Consider the following 22,476-nt stretch of genomic DNA (forward strand, 5'->3'; position numbering starts at 1 on the left):
CCGAGTCTGGGCGTTGCCTGTGATTAGTACCACTATATGAGCGACACCGTGGTTCTGCGTTGCCTGTGATCAGTTCCCACTATGTGAGGAAAACCACGGAAATACCGGCGCCCGTGATTAGTACACCTAAGTGAGGAACCCCATCGGTTTGCGTTGGCTATGAGTGGCGTCATTGTGTGAGAACACCATAGGTCTGCGTTACCTGTACGGCGTACAATATTTGTGTGTAGTACCATCATGTGTGGAACACCGTGAGTCTTCGCTTTTTGATCAGTACCCCAACATGACAAATACCATGGTTCTACCTTACTAGCGATAAGTACCATTCTGAGGGGCCTTTGCCCTGGCGTTTGGACCCCCTTAGACATCAAGCATCCTCGATTCAGGGTTGTGCTTTTGATGTGGTCCCGTGGTCAGTAATATTATTTATGATCTTTTTTGAGTCGGATCCACTGTGTTTTTTTTTGTTTGATTTTTTTTTTCGGGTTCATGTCTATCCATTCCTTCTTCATGACACTTTTCTAAATTTTGGGCAGTGTATGATTTTGAACTTTTTCTTATTTTATTTCGTACCATTAGGGGCCGATGACCTGGATGTTAGGCCCCTTTAAACAACAAGCATCATCATCATCATCATCATCATCATCATCATCATCATCATCATCATCATCATCATCATCAACATCATCCTTCTGAGCTAGTTATCGTCCATATTTCACTTCCATACAATGCCACACTCCAGACGAAAGTCTTCAAAAGCATATTTTAAATTGCTACTGTACAACAATATTCGAAGTGAGCAAATTTATCTTAAGAAAGGCCTTCATTGCTTGTGCTAGTCTACATTTTAAGCCTTTACTTCTGCTACCGAAGTAACAATATTCATCTCTTCCTTTAAATTCTTCATTTTCTAATCAAATATTTCCCGCGTCACGTGACTTGTTTCGACTGCTCTCCACTATTTTTGTTTTGGATTTCTTTATTTCTTTCTTTCTTTCTTTCTTTCTTTCTTTCTTTCTTTCTTTCTTTCTTTCTTTATTTATTTATTTATTTATTTATTTATTTATTTATTTATTTATTTATTTACATCTTGTACTTCTGCTCCAAGAATGTGTTTATAGCACTCAGCAATTTATTGAGATTGTCTGCAGACTCAGATAAAATAACAATGTCATCGGCAAACATCAGGGTTTTGATTTCCTCTCCCTGGGTTGCTATTCCCTTTCCAAATTCCTCTTTGATTTCCTGATAAAATGTGTAAAAATAGCGTTACCGAAAATCATAAAAATCTAGTTTAGTGGGAGGTAAAGTCAGTAACATAATTAAGGATGTAAAAATTTGAACTCCAGTTGCCTCGATAGCACTTAATCAGCACCCATGTCTCACCAGCCTGGGTAGAAAAATAAATTTATTTATCGATAGATTGTCCAGTATTAATTTATTTTTCAGGTTAAGGACGGGTTTCGACGACAAATTGCGGATGGGATGACTTTCACTTAAATCAATTTCATACTTGTAATTTTAAATGTTGGTATTTTTTTTACGCTAACATTACAATATATGTAATATCTTAGATCCTCCCACGTTACTTCTCCTCTGGTAGTTGCCGGGTGTGAAAGATCTCCTTCATCACCCGAGAAGAAGCTTTGGCTGTCCTGGGCCGCGCTGGGTCGCTGAAGTTCACGTAGTGTAAACCAAACCTTTCTCTGAAACAATGAATAAAAAAAGAAGTTTACTTTCTTTTCCAATTAACGGTAAATCCTCACATTGGCACTCTACTGAATGGCAATGCAATGCGATTGGCTAGAAAGGTTTAACTCCGAGTACAAGGATGACCGACAGGAAGGCACACTTGTCATAGACATTTCTTGGCTACACAATACACACAAGCTGATCTACATTTTGTGAAAGAATTACCTTTCAGAACGAGTTCAAACCCCCACAGGCTCTCAACTAGGTAGCGTGGTTGGCGACAACGGGTGCCCTAGTTGAGTTTGGTATTGCTTCCACATGCTTGTGCCTTATTGCTAACTTTAATATATCCTATCCGACGTCCCTCGGTCTTCCGATCTGGTTGGTATTAGACTTGTGAGAGTTAGGGAATCTTTCCTTTTAATGCCTTTCGTAGCCCTTCTCTTTCTTCTGCCGATACCCTCCCTCTGCGCAGAATTGGTACTCTTCCCTTTCCACCCTCTGTTAGGAGATGCTGGTTACCCACTTGTTCTTCTGTAAACAAAACCACCACCTTCGCAACAAACTGATCTGAAAACTGATTTATCACTTTCTTAGAATAAATAAACTTCTTTCTACCTCCTTCTTCCCCTGACGGGATCGCGAGAGCAATATGTGTGTGTGGGTCTTGGACTAGATTTATGGCCAGATGCCCTTCCTGACGCCAATACTACATGGGGAGATGTCTTCGCCAATTCTTAATGATGGTTGGTAGAGTGATATTTTGCATACCGGGTGAGTTGGCCGTGCGGTTAGGGGTACGCAGCTGTGAGCTTGCATCCGGGAGGTAGTGAATTCGAACCCTACCGTCGACAGACATGAAAATGGTTTTCCGTGGTTTCCCTCTTTCACTCCAGGGCAATGATGGGGCTGTATCTTAATTAAGGCCACGGCCGCTTCCTTCCCACTCCTGGGCCTTTCCTATCCCATCATCGCCATAAGACATAATCTGTATCGGAGCAACATAAAGCAACTTGTAAAATATATGTGTGTGTTGCATGCAGATGAATATTTCTTTTAAGACAATCAAAAATACCCAGTCTGTTGAACCAGAGGAATTATATTTTTACGTAACACCGACAGAGATAGGTCTTATGGTGACGATGGAATGGGAAAGGTCTAGGAGTGGGAAGGAAGCGGCCGTGGCCTTAATTAAGGTACAGCCCTAGCATTTGCCTGATGTGAAAACCATCTTCAGGGCTACCGACAGTGGGGTTCAAACCCACTATCTCCCGGATGCAAACTCACAGTTTAGCGCCCCTAACCTCACGGCCAACTCGCCCGGTACTACCTCTCGTACTCTGCCGGCCAACAGTCTGATGGTGATATTTTTTTCCACCTACGGGACTCGAGCCAACAAATTACGGTATCAGACCATACAGATTTGACGCCTTAACGGACATGACTACCAGGCGGGCTATAATACGGATACTTCAGGGATATACCTTGAGTCCGCTCTTGATCAACAAAATACTAATTAGTATAGTAGGGGTTAACACGAGAAAGGAACTTCCTTAGCAGAGAAAATAACTGCAGATTGATCGTGCAGTAGTCAGAATATTTCGAACAACCTAGAAAGAAATAATGATTGTATTATTAATTTCATAATCTATGTGTTATAAAGGTAATCTCTAACAGCACTTACGAGTATCCTCTGAGCCACTCGAAATCGTCCATCAAGTTCCAGACCGTATATCCCACCACGTTACGGCCATCTTCATGGATTGCCTTCAGAACTTCAGCCAAGTGACTCTGTAAAAGCAGATGTTTCAGAGTAATATTACTTTATTTATTTGTTTTTCACACAGTCGTGGGTTTCGTATTGTGACAAAGTATACAAATTAATATTTGAATGTATAATTTAAAAAATACTGAGATAGTTTTAAGTAAATCAGTGCACGGGTAAGACTTATAAAATTACATTTCAAGTGCAAATTGATTGAAAATTGAATTCGAAAGTGGCGTTCACCTAAAAAGGGAAAATATAATAACTGCCGTACGAATGGTTCCTAAGTATTTGAACTGATCCCTTAATGGCCAAAATAGTTCAATCTAAACAAACAGATTTTGGTACTCCTAACATATTTAAAAAGTTAGAAACAAATCTTGGGATTGTAACCAGAGTGCCTATGAACAGTCATGACTCTGATATTATCAAGTGTGGTAAGGATTTCTGAAATACTGAAATGCAGGTGCATAAACTGACCTCTTTTCTAAATCAACCTCATCTGATTGACTGGAAGATACTTCAAATCTAAAGTGTGGTCTAATACAAAGGCGGGCACAGTTCGGCAAAATGAACAGTGCTCCAGCGCAGGCAGGTAAGGGAGCGGAGTGTGAGCTCTAATACAAGATACAATCTATTAACAGTTTTATTGTGTGAGGAAACATAATAAATTATTTCGTATTCAAAACGCCATGTGCTAAGTAAATATGTTTAATTATATTCATTTCATTAGGTTATGCGTAAGAAACAAAATTAATTATTTTGACTTGTGATAACTAAATACTCTTTTGACTACTACCTGTGCTCATAGAAATACTGTAGGCCAACATAAAATATTGTTTAGGAACAGAGCATAAACAATGATCGGCAAACGGATTGTATTGCATAAACATAATACACTCAGCAAGGCCCGAGACCCAGATGGTAAAGTGTGTCAGAAGCGATGGCTTCCTTCCTAACGGGTATTTAACAATCCCTGTTTCTAAACTGTACAATATTAACAGCATATACGATTTAATTATTCTGTAAGTGTATGAGTTTCCGTGCTCGTATGATGTAAATAACTTTCTTGTGAATTATCTCAGAGCTTCCGAGCTCCCATTGTTATGGAGCTGACGAGCTCTCCTTTGGTGCTTGGACATCGTGACTTTGTAATTTTACTGAACCTTGGGCTCTTGTTCTTGTTGTATGACCTTCCAGCTCAACAACTATATTGTCTACCAAATTGTTATTCCGATACTTAAAGTCCATTCTGTTGAAAAGAAAGAAAACATAAATTTCCTAAATTTTAATAGGTTTTCTTAAACTTTACTTTTGGCTTTGTGCTTCCATTCATCCCTCATGCTTCCTTCCCCTCTCTGATCCACGGAAATCACAGTACAAATATCATGTGCGAATGGATCCTGTTGGATCACGCAGTATTTTTGTGATTGTGGTTTGTAATCTTCCACAGAACTCTCACTTTTTGTCCGTGGGCTCTCTTCCTTTCTTCAGTTCACTTGGCTCCTGGTCTCTTCGGAACTTCATTCTCTGGCTGCACTATTCATCTGTTTACCTCTTAAATGAACATATTCTTGTATAATATTTCTGATGTTTGTGTCTGCGCTTACTCCAGGTCTTTTTGACTTGTTGGACCCATCGTATGCTCTTCAGATTCCCGGTGTATGTCATGATCTTGTATGTAAGCCTTGTCACTGGGAGTCTTTGAATGTGTCCATATAATTTTAATCTTCCTTTTCAAATGTTTGCCGCCAGATAGGACAGTTCCTCTTATGCTTGACAGGATTTCGTTCGTTATCAGTATTCCGTTCTTTCTGGGCAAATAATTTTCCTCATAATGAATAATGAATTTTCACGACCGCATTGTAATCGAAACCGACTTTCAACCTATTGGGTCGTGTTACGTACATTTAGTACGTGTTGAAGAGATGTTGAGTACAGAACAAAAATGGCCAACCGGACACCCTTGGGATCCGAACCCACATCCTCCCGATTAATTTTCTTCATAATCTTTCGTTCTTCCTTCAGGATGTTCTCCAGATCTCCTTTTTATTATTATTATTATTATTATTATTATTATTATTATTATTATTACTATTATTATTATTATTATTATTATTATACCGGACCCGCGGTGTTGAGGTAGCGTGCCTGCTTCTTACCTGGAGGCCCCGGATTCGATTTCCAGCCAGGTCAGGGATTTTTACCTAAATCTGAGGCCTGGTTCGAGGTCCACTCAGTCTACGTGATTACAATTGAGGAGCTATCTGACGGTGAGTTGGCGGTTCCGTTCTAGAAAGCCAAGAATAACGGGCGAGAAGACTCGTCGTGCCGACCACATGACACCGCGTAATTTGTTGGCCTTTTGGCTGAATAGCGGTCGCTTGTTACGTCAAGGCCCTTCGGGACTGTTGCTTCATTCACTGGGGGTATTATTATTATTATTATTATTATTATTATTATTATTATTATTATTATTATTATTATTATTATTATTGAATTCTTGTACATGATGGAGCTCATCGTTCACCTGTTTGAGGGGTTACTTTGGTGGTTTGAGACGCATATTCCGTAGATTGAGTACCGTATATATCGACTCTTTTATCGTTTGCTTAGTATTGATTGTTTTTTGCTGATTGCCGCCTGGATAAACGTCAACCACTATAGGAGGCTACGTGGCTCCCCTTATAGTTGGAGCAAGTGGGCTTCTCTTTTTGGGGAACCTCGCAATTTGTATAGTGGTGGTTGGTGCCACATCTGTTGCACCTCACTGGGTGCCAACAACTGGATGCGATATGGATGGGGTTGTAGCCGCTGACAGTTGTAGCACTGCACTATCAACTGCCTCGTTGGTTGTTAATATTATATCTTAGGTTTGGGGTTAGGATTCTTTCCCTTTTCTCTAATCCTTGGCTGCCTGGGTGCTCTTTTCTTTGTTTTGAGTGGAAAACCGCGGAGGAGGGGTGGTACTGGATTATTAGTCACTTTCTCACACGCATTGTGAAAGATAGTTTCGTTACGCTGTGTTAGGGTTGTCTTGGTAATCAGGGCTCTAAACACCTGGGTACCTTTATTTTGAATTGTGATGTGTTGGAGTTCGCGTTTGAATGTATTTATGCATGGTTTTGAGGCCACTCCGCGCTTGGTGACAGGTAGCGGCGATCGGAATCGGTGTCAGAGTAAAAGACGCAAAGGAAAGCAGCACGATTTGTTCAGGGAGCGTTACGAAAATGTTAACAAATTTTGATTTGGGTTGGGAAGATTTTGGAGTAAGAAGACGAACTGGTCGACTAAGAGGTATGTTTCGAGCTGTCAGCGGAGAGAGGGCATGGAATGATATTAGTAGACAAATAAGCTTCAATGGAGTTTTCAAAATGAGTAAAGATAAAGTTGGAAGTAAAGAGGAGAAATTGTGGCAAATATTGTTGTAAAGGAGGAGGAATTAGTGATTGCAATAATTTATCACGAGTGATGTACGAGAAATTTCCAACTTAGTTGAAATCACTTCAGATGTCCTTTGTTGCTCTTCTTACTGTCGAAAAGAACAAAAGGAAGTGCCTGCGTTCAGAAATCGTTTAGGAAAAAGACTGTTCTTTAAACTTGTCGATGATTTATATGATGATGGTACGAAGTGTTTTAGTTGCTTCAAAATGATAAGGATATCTTTCAATGTACCTACTCTTCGAAAGTTCTCCCAGGTAGGTTGAATCTTAGTGTCTGCGACGATCTATTCTCCAAGTGGAGAACCGAGAACTATATGCAGGCAGATGTAAAGAAACCACTTTTGGATTCCTTATATTTACGATCTTAGACACAGTACTTAACCGAGTACTTGATCATCACCATTCAGTTCTCATTATTTATGAAATGAAAACGATTACTTACTGTGAAGTAATTGATACGGCCTTGATCGTCCAGGGTCCCGAGGTCGGTGAATCCGGTCTCTGTGATGAAAATTGTGGGACCGTTGTACTCCTTGTCTACCCAGTTGATCGCCTTTCGTAGACCCCAGGGCACAACCTGTGAACACAAGGCATTGTGATGAAAAACAAAAAACTTTCAAAAAATGTCAAATGACTCATATGGATTCTAACGCATAATCTTCTCGCCCTGCGTTCCTCCTCCCTTTCTTTTTCGAGGTTGGACCTCTTCATCATTATCTTCCAATTAAAGCCAAGGGATATGATGAGCCGTATCCTGCCGGCCCATAATAATAATTCGAATATTATTTGACCCAATATGTAAAATTTATTCATAAAAGTTACAGTCTAACATGTTAAAACATCGTATCCCAAGATAGTTGATACCGGATGTTGAGCAAGACAGTGAGTCGCTGGACATTGCTTCATATTTCCGTATGACCGTGAGAAAGGATGGCGTAACCAAGCGCTGGCAAGGATCGACACGTGTAGTAGATGCTGACTAAGCAATATATTTCAGCCAATGGAAATTAAGGACTTGGGAAACATGGAGGCTACACCGCGCCAAATCTTAATTCCAAAATGACCAACGTGCTCAGTTGCTAAAGTCAGTTTCTGTCAGTAATCGGTTTTCTACAGTTTCAGAAGTCAGATATATTTGGAAAAGTAATATAAAAATTGGTGGAAGCGATTTGCTAGTGTTTGAGCTGTGTTTTGTAAATATATCACAAATAATATTGTGTCATCATATACGACGAATTTTCTGATTGGTGGTTGGTTCAGACACCCGGGAACCCCAGTATTAATATGGCGTCACCGAAGCCTCCTCAGTAACCCAAGCTCTGAAGAGCGTCACTCTGTGTTAAATGCTTGGATAGTGCGGAAGCAAAAACTCTGAATTGGTGATCGTGATTCCAGTAACAGTATCTGGTTCTAAATGATATTTTAAATTGTGCAGTTGGAAGATTTTACTGTTCTTGAGTAAATGGAATAGTATATTTTGGCAGAGTTTACTTTCAATATATAAAGACGGTGCTTAGTGACCGATGTGTAGCAAGTGTAGTGCAGACGTGCTATTGTTTCACTACTTCGTGACGGGCGCGTTTCGCGGAGAACTTCCGTAGCGAACCGTGTGCTGCTTTTAAAACTGTAATCTCACCCTTTAAGTGAAGTGTATTATAATTATATCAGTGTGTTTAGCTGATCTTGTAAAGAGAAAGGGTATTTCGGCTCGTAGCATTAAGCAGCGAAGATATTGTCAACCATAGTCTTCTGTGTTCCAGTGGAGTATTTTCCAGCAAGATGATGGCGATGCATGCAGAAGAAAGAAGTGCATTCTCACATGTTAATGCTGTGATTGACATGGAGTAGATCACTAAATTAGCTGGGATGTAAGCTGCTATCCTGGTATCTCGAGAGTCGTCATGTAAATACAGTAAGGCGCATGTGTTATTTATGGCATGATATGTAAGTTATGTTAAGGTACTAGGGCAGTGTAGATAGAATTTTTAATTTTCATGTAAAGTAAGCCTGACGGCATGTGTTTGTTTAATTTGGTTACTATGATAGATTCGGATACGAGAATAATGCATGTTTATTTTATTTTCATTTTGCTTTATGATTAGATGATTGGGAAAATGAGGGATTGATAGGATTAGTTGTTGTTTATTTATGTATGTTACTTAGGATAGGATAATCCGAGTTTTCCTTACTTATGCTAGAAAGGCTAGATTGACAGGTTCATCTTTATACAACGTTCAATACGTATTAGTTCATTTCATTTCGGTTATTCAGAGAGACAGGTATAGATTTCTGCATGACGCATGATTTTACGGAAGCTGACTGAAGGAGCTGCAGAACGTCGTTGTTAAAATAAGATCTTTGAGTTAACACAATGCTGTCCGCTCACGTATCAATACGTGTTTCCAAGCACGGTGCTCTGCAGCCGATCACGTATAAATACGTGTTTGTGCAAGTCTGTCTTCTGATGCCATCTAACGGTTATTGAGGAACTGTTTGGAGATTATCGTTGATGTGCCTAAATGGTAGAAAAACTACGCTTCTTTTAGTGCTGGTTTTGCCCGTTTTAGTGCGTCAGTTGCATTTATTTTTGCCTTCGAATATATTCCGTGTATCCATCAATGCTAGTAAACAAAAATGACAGCCCCGGTAAACAAAAACAGTGGACTGACTCCTGGTGATATTATACATGAATTATACGCTGATAATTTGTTAAGTTTCCCGTGATTATGAGGAGAGTGAAGATGAATTTTCTAATGATAATTCTAGTGCTAGTGTCATGCATTTATGTGGAAGTGATGCGTTGAATAACACGTTTATTGCACCATGTGAGCACTGACCTGATGCTTCAGATAGCAAAGATGGTCTAGATGTAAGTACTGTTGATAATATTCTCCCTATTTCTGGCAGTGAGTGGCCTAACAGGATATTATACTATTTTTGGAGTCTTTCTCGTGGACGCCTGGCGTTAAAATTTCGCCGAGTGAACTTGAAAATATAGGTTGTGATGTCAAGTTGTTCATTTGAATTATTTGTTGGCGTATATGGTGGAGGAATCAAACAGATATCAATACCAGAATGAACCGAAATCTAAAATCTCACCAAAGACTTTAAAATGGACAGATATGATACCCTGCAATAACTCCATGTCTCTGCCAAAACCTTCCGGCCATAGGGGCCAGTTATACGTCAGATTGGACGGACAGCAATGTGTTAAGTTGGATTCTGTTTTACCTGATGGTCTGTAAAGGACACGAACTGAGTCTCATAATGTGGAAGGCCAATGGGATTTGTGAGAAATAATGAGATAAAAATTGCATGCCGAATTATAATGTATTGATGCAGGATGATTGTATGCCTGACAAGAGAAAGAATATTGTGCAGATGTGTGTACCTGCTAAGTGTCTTCTAAGTGTATATTGTGATCAGAATGGACAGTATTAATTCCAGACTATTGAGTCTGATGATATTCAATGGTAAAAGCATGCTAAGAAGGTATGAATATACGTGAGTTTCCGTGTAGCCGGCGAAAGGCGTTATCTCATGGCAAGCTGGTTTCTGGCCTGTGTTTATCTGTAGGCATGAAGGAGACGAGACTTCCCTGTGACAGCCGCGGGAGACAGAATCAAAACTTTAGCATAGTGTTGAGTTCAACATTTCTTTTTAGCTCGTAATCTACCCGGAAGTACATGACGGATGACCGCGCTGTTGAGCGCTCGAATGCAGCAAAAGGTGGCGATGTTGCCCATTGCTTTCTTCGTGATATCAAGGGTTATTTATATGTTTTTTCTCTTACAGGTTGATGTTTTACATTGTTATTTGTGATTGTATACCTTGTCTCGCTGTTTTTAAAAGGGAACAGCCCGAGTGCTGAAGTATTGGTGGTTTATCTAGTTCTGTCTAGATTTTTTGCAGTGAACCGGGTTTCACATTAGAATCTGTGTAGTATTTAAGACTTTACTCGATATCCGATGTATATAGATGTGTTTAGTTTGATTATTTGAATTGTTGTAAATATAGTGTAGGATATGCCCCTAGTATTTTGCATAACTTACATAGCGTCCATTGCGTCTTAATTATTTTCCTTTTCGTCGTAACTTTTCTTTATTATGTAATTTCTATTTAACAGTTGTATTTCGGCGACTCTCGGATTTAACTTAAATTTGGAAACCGTATCGTTGTGATGCGATAGTGTGTAACTCCATACGGAAATACTACATGTCAGTGTTTGCGTACACTTGTTGCCAGACAACATAAACAATGGACTATAAGAAGGAGCTCAGTCTTGATGTATATAAATGTTCTTTGTTGAACTTGATTTGATGTCAAAATTTGTCTTATCATTCAAGTAACGTTTTGATTTCCATTTATTTTCTACATTTTTGAGTTCATTTTGACATTTATTTTTTCTTGATTTAATTGTTTCTTGTAATATGATCGGGGATATTTATCAATAAATCCATCTTACCCCCTATGAATGTTTCTCATTTGTGTTATACATCCATTTCCTGTCATTGATTGAGATTTTAGAGTTAAACTTCGACTTTTTATCCTGACCCAACCGACAACCTACCCACACTCTGCCCAACCCTGAGTCAGTCGGATGTTCATACAGGAATGGAGGCATCGTCCTAGAGGGTATTTACCCCTGGGTACGGTACAATACGGATGTCCGGTTTCGCTTCCTCTTAGAAATAAAAATCAAGACCACTAAGAAGAAGAAGCAAAATAAATCGTGATGAACGTTGCTTGTTTATATGAACTCACTCGTTCACGAACGTGTTCAGCAAAAGAAATAGAGCCTCATTAAAACAAGCAAGCAGACACGGTCCTACGCCGTTCAAACAGCCTCGCGAATTTTGTCAATTTTGTTGAAAGACTGGTTAAATTTTTCACTTGAAGGCGGGAGCGTGAGAACTGAGTTGACTGCATTGTTTTCCAAGCAACATGTGTGTGGAATCTAGTAGTATAATAAGCGGGTTCGGGCGCCACCTCCACCTCAGGCTCCCAGTGGCCACCTCCACCTCCACCTCAGCCAGAGGCCTCCCAGATGCCTCTTCCACCTCCACCTCAGCCAGAGGCCTCCCAGAGGTCTCCTCCACCTCCCGCGGGAAATTTGAATTTGTAAACAAAGCCACGTGCTTTTTGACAGCTGTCATCGACAACAACGCATCGCTAACCTCAGTACTGCCATCTTGACGGGCCTAAACCTCAGTAGTGCCAACTTAACCTAACTAGCGCGAGGTAAACAAAGCCACGTGCTTTTTGACAGCCACGTGCTTTTTGACAGATTTGTAAACAAAGCCACGTGCTTTTTGACAGCTCTCATCAACAACAACGCATCGCAAACCTCAGTACTACCATCTTGACGGGCCTAAACCTTAGTGGTACCAACTTAACCTAACTAGCATGAGGTAAACAAAGCCACGTGTTTTTTTGACAGCCACGTGCTTTTCGACAGATTTGTAAACAAAGCCACGTGCTTTTTGACAGCTGTCATCGACAACAACGCATCGCTAACCCCAGTACTGCCATCTTGACGGGCCTAAACCTCAGTAGTACCAACTTAACCTAACTAGCGCGAGATAAACAAAGCCACGTGCTTTTTGACAGCCACGTGCTTTTTTTGACAGCTGTCATCCGCCATCTTTAAACTACAGAGCACCGTGCTGCCCTCTTTCGTCACCTGTCATCGGCAGTGCTGCCATCTTGACGGGCCTAAACCTTAGTGCTACCAACTTAACCTCACTAGCTCGAGATAAACAAATCCACGTGCTTTTTGACAGCTACGTGCTTTTTTGATAGCTGTCATCCGCCATCTTTAATCTATAGAGCACAGTGCTGCCCTCTTTAGCTACTTACCTTTGAAATGTGGTGGCGGATAATTTGAAAAATGCTTTTCGACAAGCAGCCATCTTTAATCCAGAGAGAACAGTGCTGCCCTCTATGTGGTGGCGGCAAATTGAAAAATTCCACGTGCTCTTGTTTGAAAACAAACTCACGTGCTTTTTTGACAGCTGTCATTTGCCATCTTTAATCTATAGAGCACAGTGCTGCCCTCTTTAGTTTGAAATGTGGTGGTGGTAAATTCCACGTGCTCTTGTTTGGAAACAAAGCCATGTGCAGCTGTCATCCGCCATCTTTAATCAACAGAGCACTGTGCTACTATCATGCGGGCAATTTCATCACCTGTCATCCGCCATCTTTAATCCACAGAACACCGTGCTGCCCTCTTTATGGCTACTACCTTAAGCACGTAGTAGCGGACAATTTGAAAAGTTCTGTTAGCTATCATCCGCCATCTTTAATCAAGAGAGCACCGTGCTGCCATCTTTAGCTAGATACCTTTGAAATGTGGTGGCGGCAAATTGAAAAATTCCACGTGCTCTTGTTTGGAAACAAACTCACGTGCTTTTTCGACAGCTACCATCCGCCATCTTTAATCAACAGAGCATAGTGCTACCCTCTTTGTGATGGCGGCAAATTCCACGTGCTCTTGTTTGGTAAACATAGCCATGTGCAGCTGTCATCCGCCATCTTTAATACAGAGAGCACCGTGCTGCCCTCTTTATCGTAGTAGATGTAAATTCGTCACCTGTCATCCGCGGTGCTGCCATCTTTAGCTAGATACCTTTGAAAAGTGGTGGCGGATAATTTAAAAAGAAAAATTCTACAGCAGCCCTCTCTCGACGCTAATTGCATAAGATGGTGGCTATACATGACTCCTTAAGGGTGCTTACGCAAGATGGCTGCTATACACAGGTTCTTATGAGACGCCCTTGGGATGCTTGCGCAAGATGGCAGTTATACATGGCTCCTTATGAGATACCCTAGGGATGCTTGCGCAAGATAGCGGCTGATCTTATGGGATGGCTTAAGGGTCCTTGCACAAGATGGCTTGAGACGCCCTAAGGATGCTTGCGCAAGATGGCGGACACAAGATGGCAGCTATACATAACTCCTTATGAGACGCTTTAAGGGTGCTTGCGCAAGATAGTTGCTACTCTTAGCTTAGAGGCTAACGTGTCGTGATAGTTCGATTCATTAAATTTAGGGCTTAAATGCAAAATGTTAAATATATCGAAAACGGTGCACCGTAGAGCAAAACGGACAAAATTTTTCTGCCTAATACCTAGGTTCGCAGTATGAGGAACAAGAAAATCATAGTCTAATGATGAGATCAACGGTTCGGTTCCTACTTAGGCCCTTTGGCATTTGCTCTGTTTTAGCTTGTATTGAAGCGAGTCTTCGTAACATGATCAGGTCTAGCTATGGTAGAGAGTATAACGTACCGTGCAGGTTCGATTCATTAAATTTGGAGGCTTAAATGCAAAATGTTAAATATCTCGAAAACGATGCATCGTAGAGCAAAACGGACAAAATTTTTCCGCCTAATACGTAGGTTCGTAGTATCAGGAACAAGAAAAAACATAGTCTAATGATGAGATCAACGGTTCGATTCCTACTTAAGCCCTTTGGCATTCGCAGCTATCTATTTCTACAAGATGGTGGCTGCTCTTATGAGAAACAAGATGCCTTGAGACGTCCTAGGGATGCTTACGCAAGATGGCAGACACAAAATGGTGACTATACATAGCTCCTTATGAGACGGCCTAGGGGTGCTCGCACAAGATGGCGGCTACTCTTATGAAGAAAGCTAGCTTAGAGGCTACTGCGCAAGATAACAGCTGCTGTTATGCATGTGGTGGAGGGCAATTTGAAATTCTATGTGCTTAATCAACAGAGCACCCTGCTGCCCTCTTTAGCTGAAATGTGGTGGTGGATAATTTGAAAAATTCTTTTGACAGCTATCATCTTTAAAAACAATGGCGACTATACATAGGCTGTTAAGGTCTTATCATTCTCCTCCTCCTCCTCCTCCTCCTCCTCCTCCTCCTCCTCCCCCCTCCTCCTTCTCTACCTCCTCCTCCGCCTCTTATGTCAAGGCATAGCTTTATATCGAACAAGTTTAAACCTGCATCGCGAAGGCAAGCGTGTGCAGCGATAACATTATTGTGCATGTTTAGACTTTCGAAACATAAGAAGAGTAGAATCAAACGCTGTACTCGATACGACATGTGATCAGAACATTGATTGATGCGTTCAGAAAAACAAAATAAGTGATCAAGACTAGAATCGAACAATGTACTCAATACATCATGTGTTTAGAATATGTCAGGGGATACGCTTGTTCTAAGAAGATCAGATTGAAACATAACAAGACTAGAATAGAACACTGTAATCGATGTTGTTAACTTCAACATGTGATCAGAACATTGATTGATGTGTTCAGAACACAAAATAAGTGATCATGACTAGAATCGAACACTGTACTCGATACAACATGTGATCAGAACATTGATCGATGTGTTCAGAACACGAAATAAGTGATCAAGACTAGAATCGAACACTGTACTCAATACAACATGTGTTTAGAACATGTTAGGGGGTACCCTTTTTCTAAGAAGATCAGAATGAAACATAACAAGACTAGAATCGAACACTGTAATCGATGTTGTTAACCTCAACATATGATCAGAACATTGTTTGATGTGTTCAGAGAAAAGTACAATTTTGATGATTTGCTTAGTGTAAAATCAAAAACTATGGAAACACACTGTGCACATATCGCGTAGCTAACTCGCTCAGTAAGCAATATTGCAAAACTACAACTTCAATGATTTGCATAGTGTAAAAATCAAAAACACACTGTACCCATACTGCGCAGCTAACTCGCTCGGTAAACGATATAGCCAAAGTATAACTTCAAATTATTTACCTTCCATCATTCGTCTTGTGTGTAAAAATCAGTCGAACAAGTTATCGCATAAACATGGCTGAAAAAAAATCGTGATAGGGTATGGAACCCAGGGGTTACATCTTATCAGAAGGGCAAAAAGGATGAAAGGACTCTTCCTCCTCCTTACCGCACATTCCTTGGCTAAAGGGCTAATGGGCTAAAGGGCTAATGGGCTAAAGGGCTAAAGGGCTAAAGGGCTAAAGGGCTAAAGGTGCAACAACCTCATCGATCGCTATCAGCAAGAACGCTTGTACTTTGTTAAGTGTAGAAAATTAATCTTTATTTGTAAATGGTTTCATGTTCAGAACAAGGAATGGAAAATCCCCGAGGTGTGATGAGTTACGTTTTTCGAACTAGTGTTTGGAACACTGAACTTTTCAAGATGATAGCAGAGAGTTTAGCAATGTTCTGTTGTTGGATTTTAAATTCCGCGCTACAACATGCATAAGGTGGTAGCCTTGAGGTTTACCGCCGTAAAGATGGCAAGAGTGATGTTAGCAATGTTCTGTTGTTGGATTTTAAATTCTACGCTATAACATGCATAAGGTGGCAGCCTTGAGGTTTACCGCCGTAAAGATGGCAAGAGTGAGGTTAGCAATGTTCTGTTGTTGGATTTTAAATTCCCCGCTATAACATGCATAAGGTGGCAGCCTTGAGGTTTACCGCCGTAAAGATGGCAGCAGTGAGGTTAGCGACGCTCTATTGTCCTTCAAAGTGAGGTTAGGGTTCGTCAAGAAGACAGCTGTCAAAAAAGCACGTGGCTATGTTTACCAAACAAGAGCACGTGGTCGTGACGTCACGGTCACGTAATCAATCCTTAGCTCGACGTCGTTAAGAGCAGTATTAGGGTTAGCTATGCTTAAAAGTCTTGGGAACAGAGCAGCAGTATGAATTGCTATGTTTCAAAGCGTGTACACATGACCTATCGATTTTACATGCATCGACCATCGAACTAAACTTCATCCGCTAGATCGTGCTGCTATCCTAGCATAACCTATACCCATAAAATTAAAGTACAATGAATAGCCATGTTTCAAAGCGTGTACACATCACCTATCGATTTTGCACACATCGACTCTCGTACTAAACTTCTTCCGCTAGATTGTGCTGCTATCTTAGCATAACCTATACGCGTGACCTTAAGGTACAAAGAATAGCCATGTTTCAAAGCGTGTACACATTACCTATCGACTTTTCATGCAACAAATATCGTACTAAACTTCTTCCGCTAGGTTGTGCTATCTTAGCATAACTTATACACATGAACTTAAAGTACAAAGAATAGCCATGTTTCAAAGCGTGTACACATTACTTATTGATTTTGCATGCATCAAATATCGTACTAAATTTCCTCCGCTAGATTGTGCTGCTATCTTAGCATAACCTATACCCATGAACTTAAAGTATAATGAATAGTCATGTTTCAAAGCGTGTACACATCAACTATCGAATTTGCATGTATCGACTCTCGTACTAAACTTCTGCAGGTAGATTGTGCTGCTATCTCAGCATAACTAAGACGCATGAACTTAAAGAACAAAGAAGAGCTATGTCTCAAAACGTGTACACATTACCTATCGATTTTGCAAGCATCGACTCTCGTACTAAACTTCTTCCGCTAGATTGTGCTGCTATCTTAGCGTAACCTATACGCATGACCTTAAGGTACAAAGAATAGCCATGTTTCAAAGCGTGTACACATTACCTATCGACTTTGCATGCAACAAATATCGTACTAAACTTCTTCCGCTAGGTTGTGCTGCTATCTTAGCATAACTTATACACATGAACTTAAAGTACGAAGAATAGCCATGTTTCAAAGCGTGTACACATTACTTATTGATTTTGCATTCATCGAATCTCGTACTAAATTTCTTCCGCTAGATTGTGCTGCTATCTTAGCATAACCTATACCCATGAACTTAAAGTACAATGAATAGTCATGTTTTAAAGCGTGTACGCATCAACTATCGATTTTGCATGTATCGACTCTCGTGCAAAACTTCTTCAGGTAGATTGTGCTGCTATCTTAGCATAACTAAGACGCATGAACTTAAAGTACAAAGAATAGCCTTGTTTCAAATCGTGTACACATTACCTAATGATTTTGCAAGCATCGACTCTCGTACTAAACTTCTTCCACTAGATTGTGCTAAAATCGTGTAAGTGTGCTGCTATCTTAGCATAACCTATCGATTTTACATGCATCGACTATCGCAAGCATAACTAAGACGCATGAACTTAAAGTACAAAGAATAGCCTTGTTTCAAAGCGTGTACAGATCACCCTGAACTTCTTCCGCCAGATTGTGCTGCTATCTTAGCATAACCTATACGCATGACTTTAAGGTACAAAGAATAGCCATGTTTCAAAGCGTGTACACATTACCTATCGACTTTGCATGTATCGACTCTCGTACAAAACTTCTTCCGCTAGGTTGTGCTGTTATCTTAGCATAACTCATACACATGAACTTAAAGTACAAAGAATAGCCTTGTTTCAAAGCGTTTACACATTACCTAATGATTTTGCACGAAACGACTATCATACTAAACTTTTTCCACTAGATTGTACTAAAATCATGTAAGTGTGCTGCTACTCATACTAAACTTTTTCCACTAGATTGTGCTAAAATCATGTAAGTGTGCTGCTATCTTAGCATAACCTATCGATTTTACATGCATCGACTATCGTACTAGACCTCTTCCGCTAGAGCATGTAGCAATCGCTTTTGTGTATCCCAAACCCCTGTGCACGAACTTAAAGCATAAAGATGAGCTATGTTCTAAAGCGTGTACACATCACCTATCGATAATGTATGTATCGAATATCGTACTATACTTCTCCTGCTAGAGCGTACGAGTATCGCTTGTGCGTGCACGAACTTAAAGCATAAAGAATAGCAATGTATAAAAATCTTGTAAACAAAGCAGCAGCATTACGTATAGTCAAGATTAAATGCGTGCACACATCATGTATCCATGATGCACACAGTACTAAACTTATTCCATTAGATGTACAAAGTTCGCATGTGTTTGTACTGCTATCTTAGCATAGCCTATGTGCATGAACTTAAAGCATAAAGAATAGTTATGTGTAAAATATCTTGTGAACATAGCAGAGTGTTAACTACGTAGGTGTAGACATTGAACTTTACATGCTGAGGCAACATACTACGTGACCGTGACGTCACGACCACGTGCTCTTGTTTGGTAAACATAGCCACGTGCTTTTTTGACAGCTGTCTTCTTGACGAACCCTAACCTCACTTTGAAGGACAATAGAGCGTCGCTAACCTCACTGCTGCCATCTTTACGGCGGTAAACCTCAAGGCTGCCACCTTATGCATGTTATAGCGGGGAATTTAAAATCCAACAACAGAACATTGCTAACCTCACTCTTGCCATCTTTACGGCGGTAAACCTCAAGGCTGCCACCTTATGCATGTTATAGCGTAGAATTTAAAATCCAACAACAGAACATTGCTAACATCACTCTTGCCATCTTTACGGCGGTAAACCTCAAGGCTACCACCTTATGCATGTTGTAGCGCGGAATTTAAAATCCAACAACAGAACATTGCTAAACTCTCTGCTATCATCTTGAAAAGTTCAGTGTTCCAAACACTAGTTCGAAAAACGTAACTCATCACACCTCGGGGATTTTCCATTCCTTGTTCTGAACATGAAACCATTTACAAATAAAGATTAATTTTCTACACTTAACAAAGTACAAGCGTTCTTGCTGATAGCGATCGATGAGGTTGTTGCACCTTTAGCCCTTTAGCCCTTTAGCCCTTTAGCCCTTTAGCCCTTTAGCCCATTAGCCCTTTAGCCAAGGAATGTGCGGTAAGGAGGAGGAAGAGTCCTTTCATCCTTTTTGCCCTTCTGATAAGATGTAACCCCTGGGTTCCATACCCTATCACGATTTTTTTTCAGCCATGTTTATGCGATAACTTGTTCGACTGATTTTTACACACAAGACGAATGATGGAAGGTAAATAATTTGAAGTTATACTTTGGCTATATCGTTTACCGAGCGAGTTAGCTGCGCAGTATGGGTACAGTGTGTTTTTGATTTTTACACTATGCAAATCATTGAAGTTGTAGTTTTGCAATATTGCTTACTGAGCGAGTTAGCTACGCGATATGTGCACAGTGTGTTTCCATAGTTTTTGATTTTACACTAAGCAAATCATCAAAATTGTACTTTTGCTCTGAACACATCAAACAATGTTCTGATCATATGTTGAGGTTAACAACATCGATTACAGTGTTCGATTCTAGTCTTGTTATGTTTCATTCTGATCTTCTTAGAAAAAGGGTACCCCCTAACATGTTCTAAACACATGTTGTATTGAGTACAGTGTTCGATTCTAGTCTTGATCACTTATTTCGTGTTCTGAACACATCGATCAATGTTCTGATCACATGTTGTATCGAGTACAGTGTTCGATTCTAGTCATGATCACTTATTTTGTGTTCTGAACACATCAATCAATGTTCTGATCACATGTTGAAGTTAACAACATCGATTACAGTGTTCTATTCTAGTCTTGTTATGTTTCAATCTGATCTTCTTAGAACAAGCGTATCCCCTGACATATTCTAAACACATGATGTATTGAGTACATTGTTCGATTCTAGTCTTGATCACTTATTTTGTTTTTCTGAACGCATCAATCAATGTTCTGATCACATGTCGTATCGAGTACAGCGTTTGATTCTACTCTTCTTATGTTTCGAAAGTCTAAACATGCACAATAATGTTATCGCTGCACACGCTTGCCTTCGCGATGCAGGTTTAAACTTGTTCGATATAAAGCTATGCCTTGACATAAGAGGCGGAGGAGGAGGTAGAGAAGGAGGAGGGGGGAGGAGGAGGAGGAGGAGGAGGAGGAGGAGGAGGAGGAGAATGATAAGACCTTAACAGCCTATGTATAGTCGCCATTGTTTTTAAAGATGATAGCTGTCAAAAGAATTTTTCAAATTATCCACCACCACATTTCAGCTAAAGAGGGCAGCAGGGTGCTCTGTTGATTAAGCACATAGAATTTCAAATTGCCCTCCACCACATGCATAACAGCAGCTGTTATCTTGCGCAGTAGCCTCTAAGCTAGCTTTCTTCATAAGAGTAGCCGCCATCTTGTGCGAGCACCCCTAGGCCGTCTCATAAGGAGCTATGTATAGTCACCATTTTGTGTCTGCCATCTTGCGTAAGCATCCCTAGGACGTCTCAAGGCATCTTGTTTCTCATAAGAGCAGCCACCATCTTGTAGAAATAGATAGCTGCGAATGCCAAAGGGCTTAAGTAGGAATCGAACCGTTGATCTCATCATTAGACTATGTTTTTTCTTGTTCCTGATACTACGAACCTACGTATTAGGCGGAAAAATTTTGTCCGTTTTGCTCTACGATGCATCGTTTTCGAGATATTTAACATTTTGCATTTAAGCCTCCAAATTTAATGAATCGAACCTGCACGGTACGTTATACTCTCTACCATAGCTAGACCTGATCATGTTACGAAGACTCGCTTCAATACAAGCTAAAACAGAGCAAATGCCAAAGGGCCTAAGTAGGAACCGAACCGTTGATCTCATCATTAGACTATGATTTTCTTGTTCCTCATACTGCGAACCTAGGTATTAGGCAGAAAAATTTTGTCCGTTTTGCTCTACGGTGCACCGTTTTCGATATATTTAACATTTTGCATTTAAGCCCTAAATTTAATGAATCGAACTATCACGACACGTTAGCCTCTAAGCTAAGAGTAGCAACTATCTTGCGCAAGCACCCTTAAAGCGTCTCATAAGGAGTTATGTATAGCTGCCATCTTGTGTCCGCCATCTTGCGCAAGCATCCTTAGGGCGTCTCAAGCCATCTTGTGCAAGGACCCTTAAGCCATCCCATAAGATCAGCCGCTATCTTGCGCAAGCATCCCTAGGGTATCTCATAAGGAGCCATGTATAACTGCCATCTTGCGCAAGCATCCCAAGGGCGTCTCATAAGAACCTGTGTATAGCAGCCATCTTGCGTAAGCACCCTTAAGGAGTCATGTATAGCCACCATCTTATGCAATTAGCGTCGAGAGAGGGCTGCTGTAGAATTTTTCTTTTTAAATTATCCGCCACCACTTTTCAAAGGTATCTAGCTAAAGATGGCAGCACCGCGGATGACAGGTGACGAATTTACATCTACTACGATAAAGAGGGCAGCACGGTGCTCTCTGTATTAAAGATGGCGGATGACAGCTGCACATGGCTATGTTTACCAAACAAGAGCACGTGGAATTTGCCGCCATCACAAAGAGGGTAGCACTATGCTCTGTTGATTAAAGATGGCGGATGGTAGCTGTCGAAAAAGCACGTGAGTTTGTTTCCAAACAAGAGCACGTGGAATTTTTCAATTTGCCGCCACCACATTTCAAAGGTATCTAGCTAAAGATGGCAGCACGGTGCTCTCTTGATTAAAGATGGCGGATGATAGCTAACAGAACTTTTCAAATTGTCCGCTACTACGTGCTTAAGGTAGTAGCCATAAAGAGGGCAGCACGGTGTTCTGTGGATTAAAGATGGCGGATGACAGGTGATGAAATTGCCCGCATGATAGTAGCACAGTGCTCTGTTGATTAAAGATGGCGGATGACAGCTGCACGTGGCTTTGTTTCCAAACAAGAGCACGTGGAATTTACCACCACCACATTTCAAACTAAAGAGGGCAGCACTGTGCTCTATAGATTAAAGATGGCAGATGACAGCTGTCAAAAAAGCACGTGAG

At 40.6% G+C, this 22,476-nt stretch overlaps 1 protein-coding gene across 1 annotated transcript in view; it reads right to left on the reverse strand.

The window, feature by feature from the left end:
* Positions 1 to 1,423: 1,423 nt before the first annotated feature.
* The window catches only part of LOC136858631 (myrosinase 1), an 81,263-nt gene continuing 60,210 nt past the window's right edge, over positions 1,424 to 22,476 (reverse strand). Inside the window, exons 9-11 of the mRNA XM_067138333.2 lie at positions 7,343 to 7,477; positions 3,377 to 3,483; positions 1,424 to 1,706 (exon numbers count right to left, since the gene is read on the reverse strand). Of these exons, the coding sequence (XP_066994434.2) occupies positions 1,586 to 1,706; positions 3,377 to 3,483; positions 7,343 to 7,477 (363 nt within the window). The 3' untranslated portion in view covers positions 1,424 to 1,585. The remainder of the gene's footprint in view (positions 1,707 to 3,376; positions 3,484 to 7,342; positions 7,478 to 22,476) is intronic.

This window comes from Anabrus simplex, chromosome 1 (genome assembly GCF_040414725.1).
Source record: "Anabrus simplex isolate iqAnaSimp1 chromosome 1, ASM4041472v1, whole genome shotgun sequence".
In the NCBI taxonomy this organism is placed as follows: Eukaryota; Metazoa; Arthropoda; class Insecta; order Orthoptera; family Tettigoniidae; genus Anabrus; species Anabrus simplex.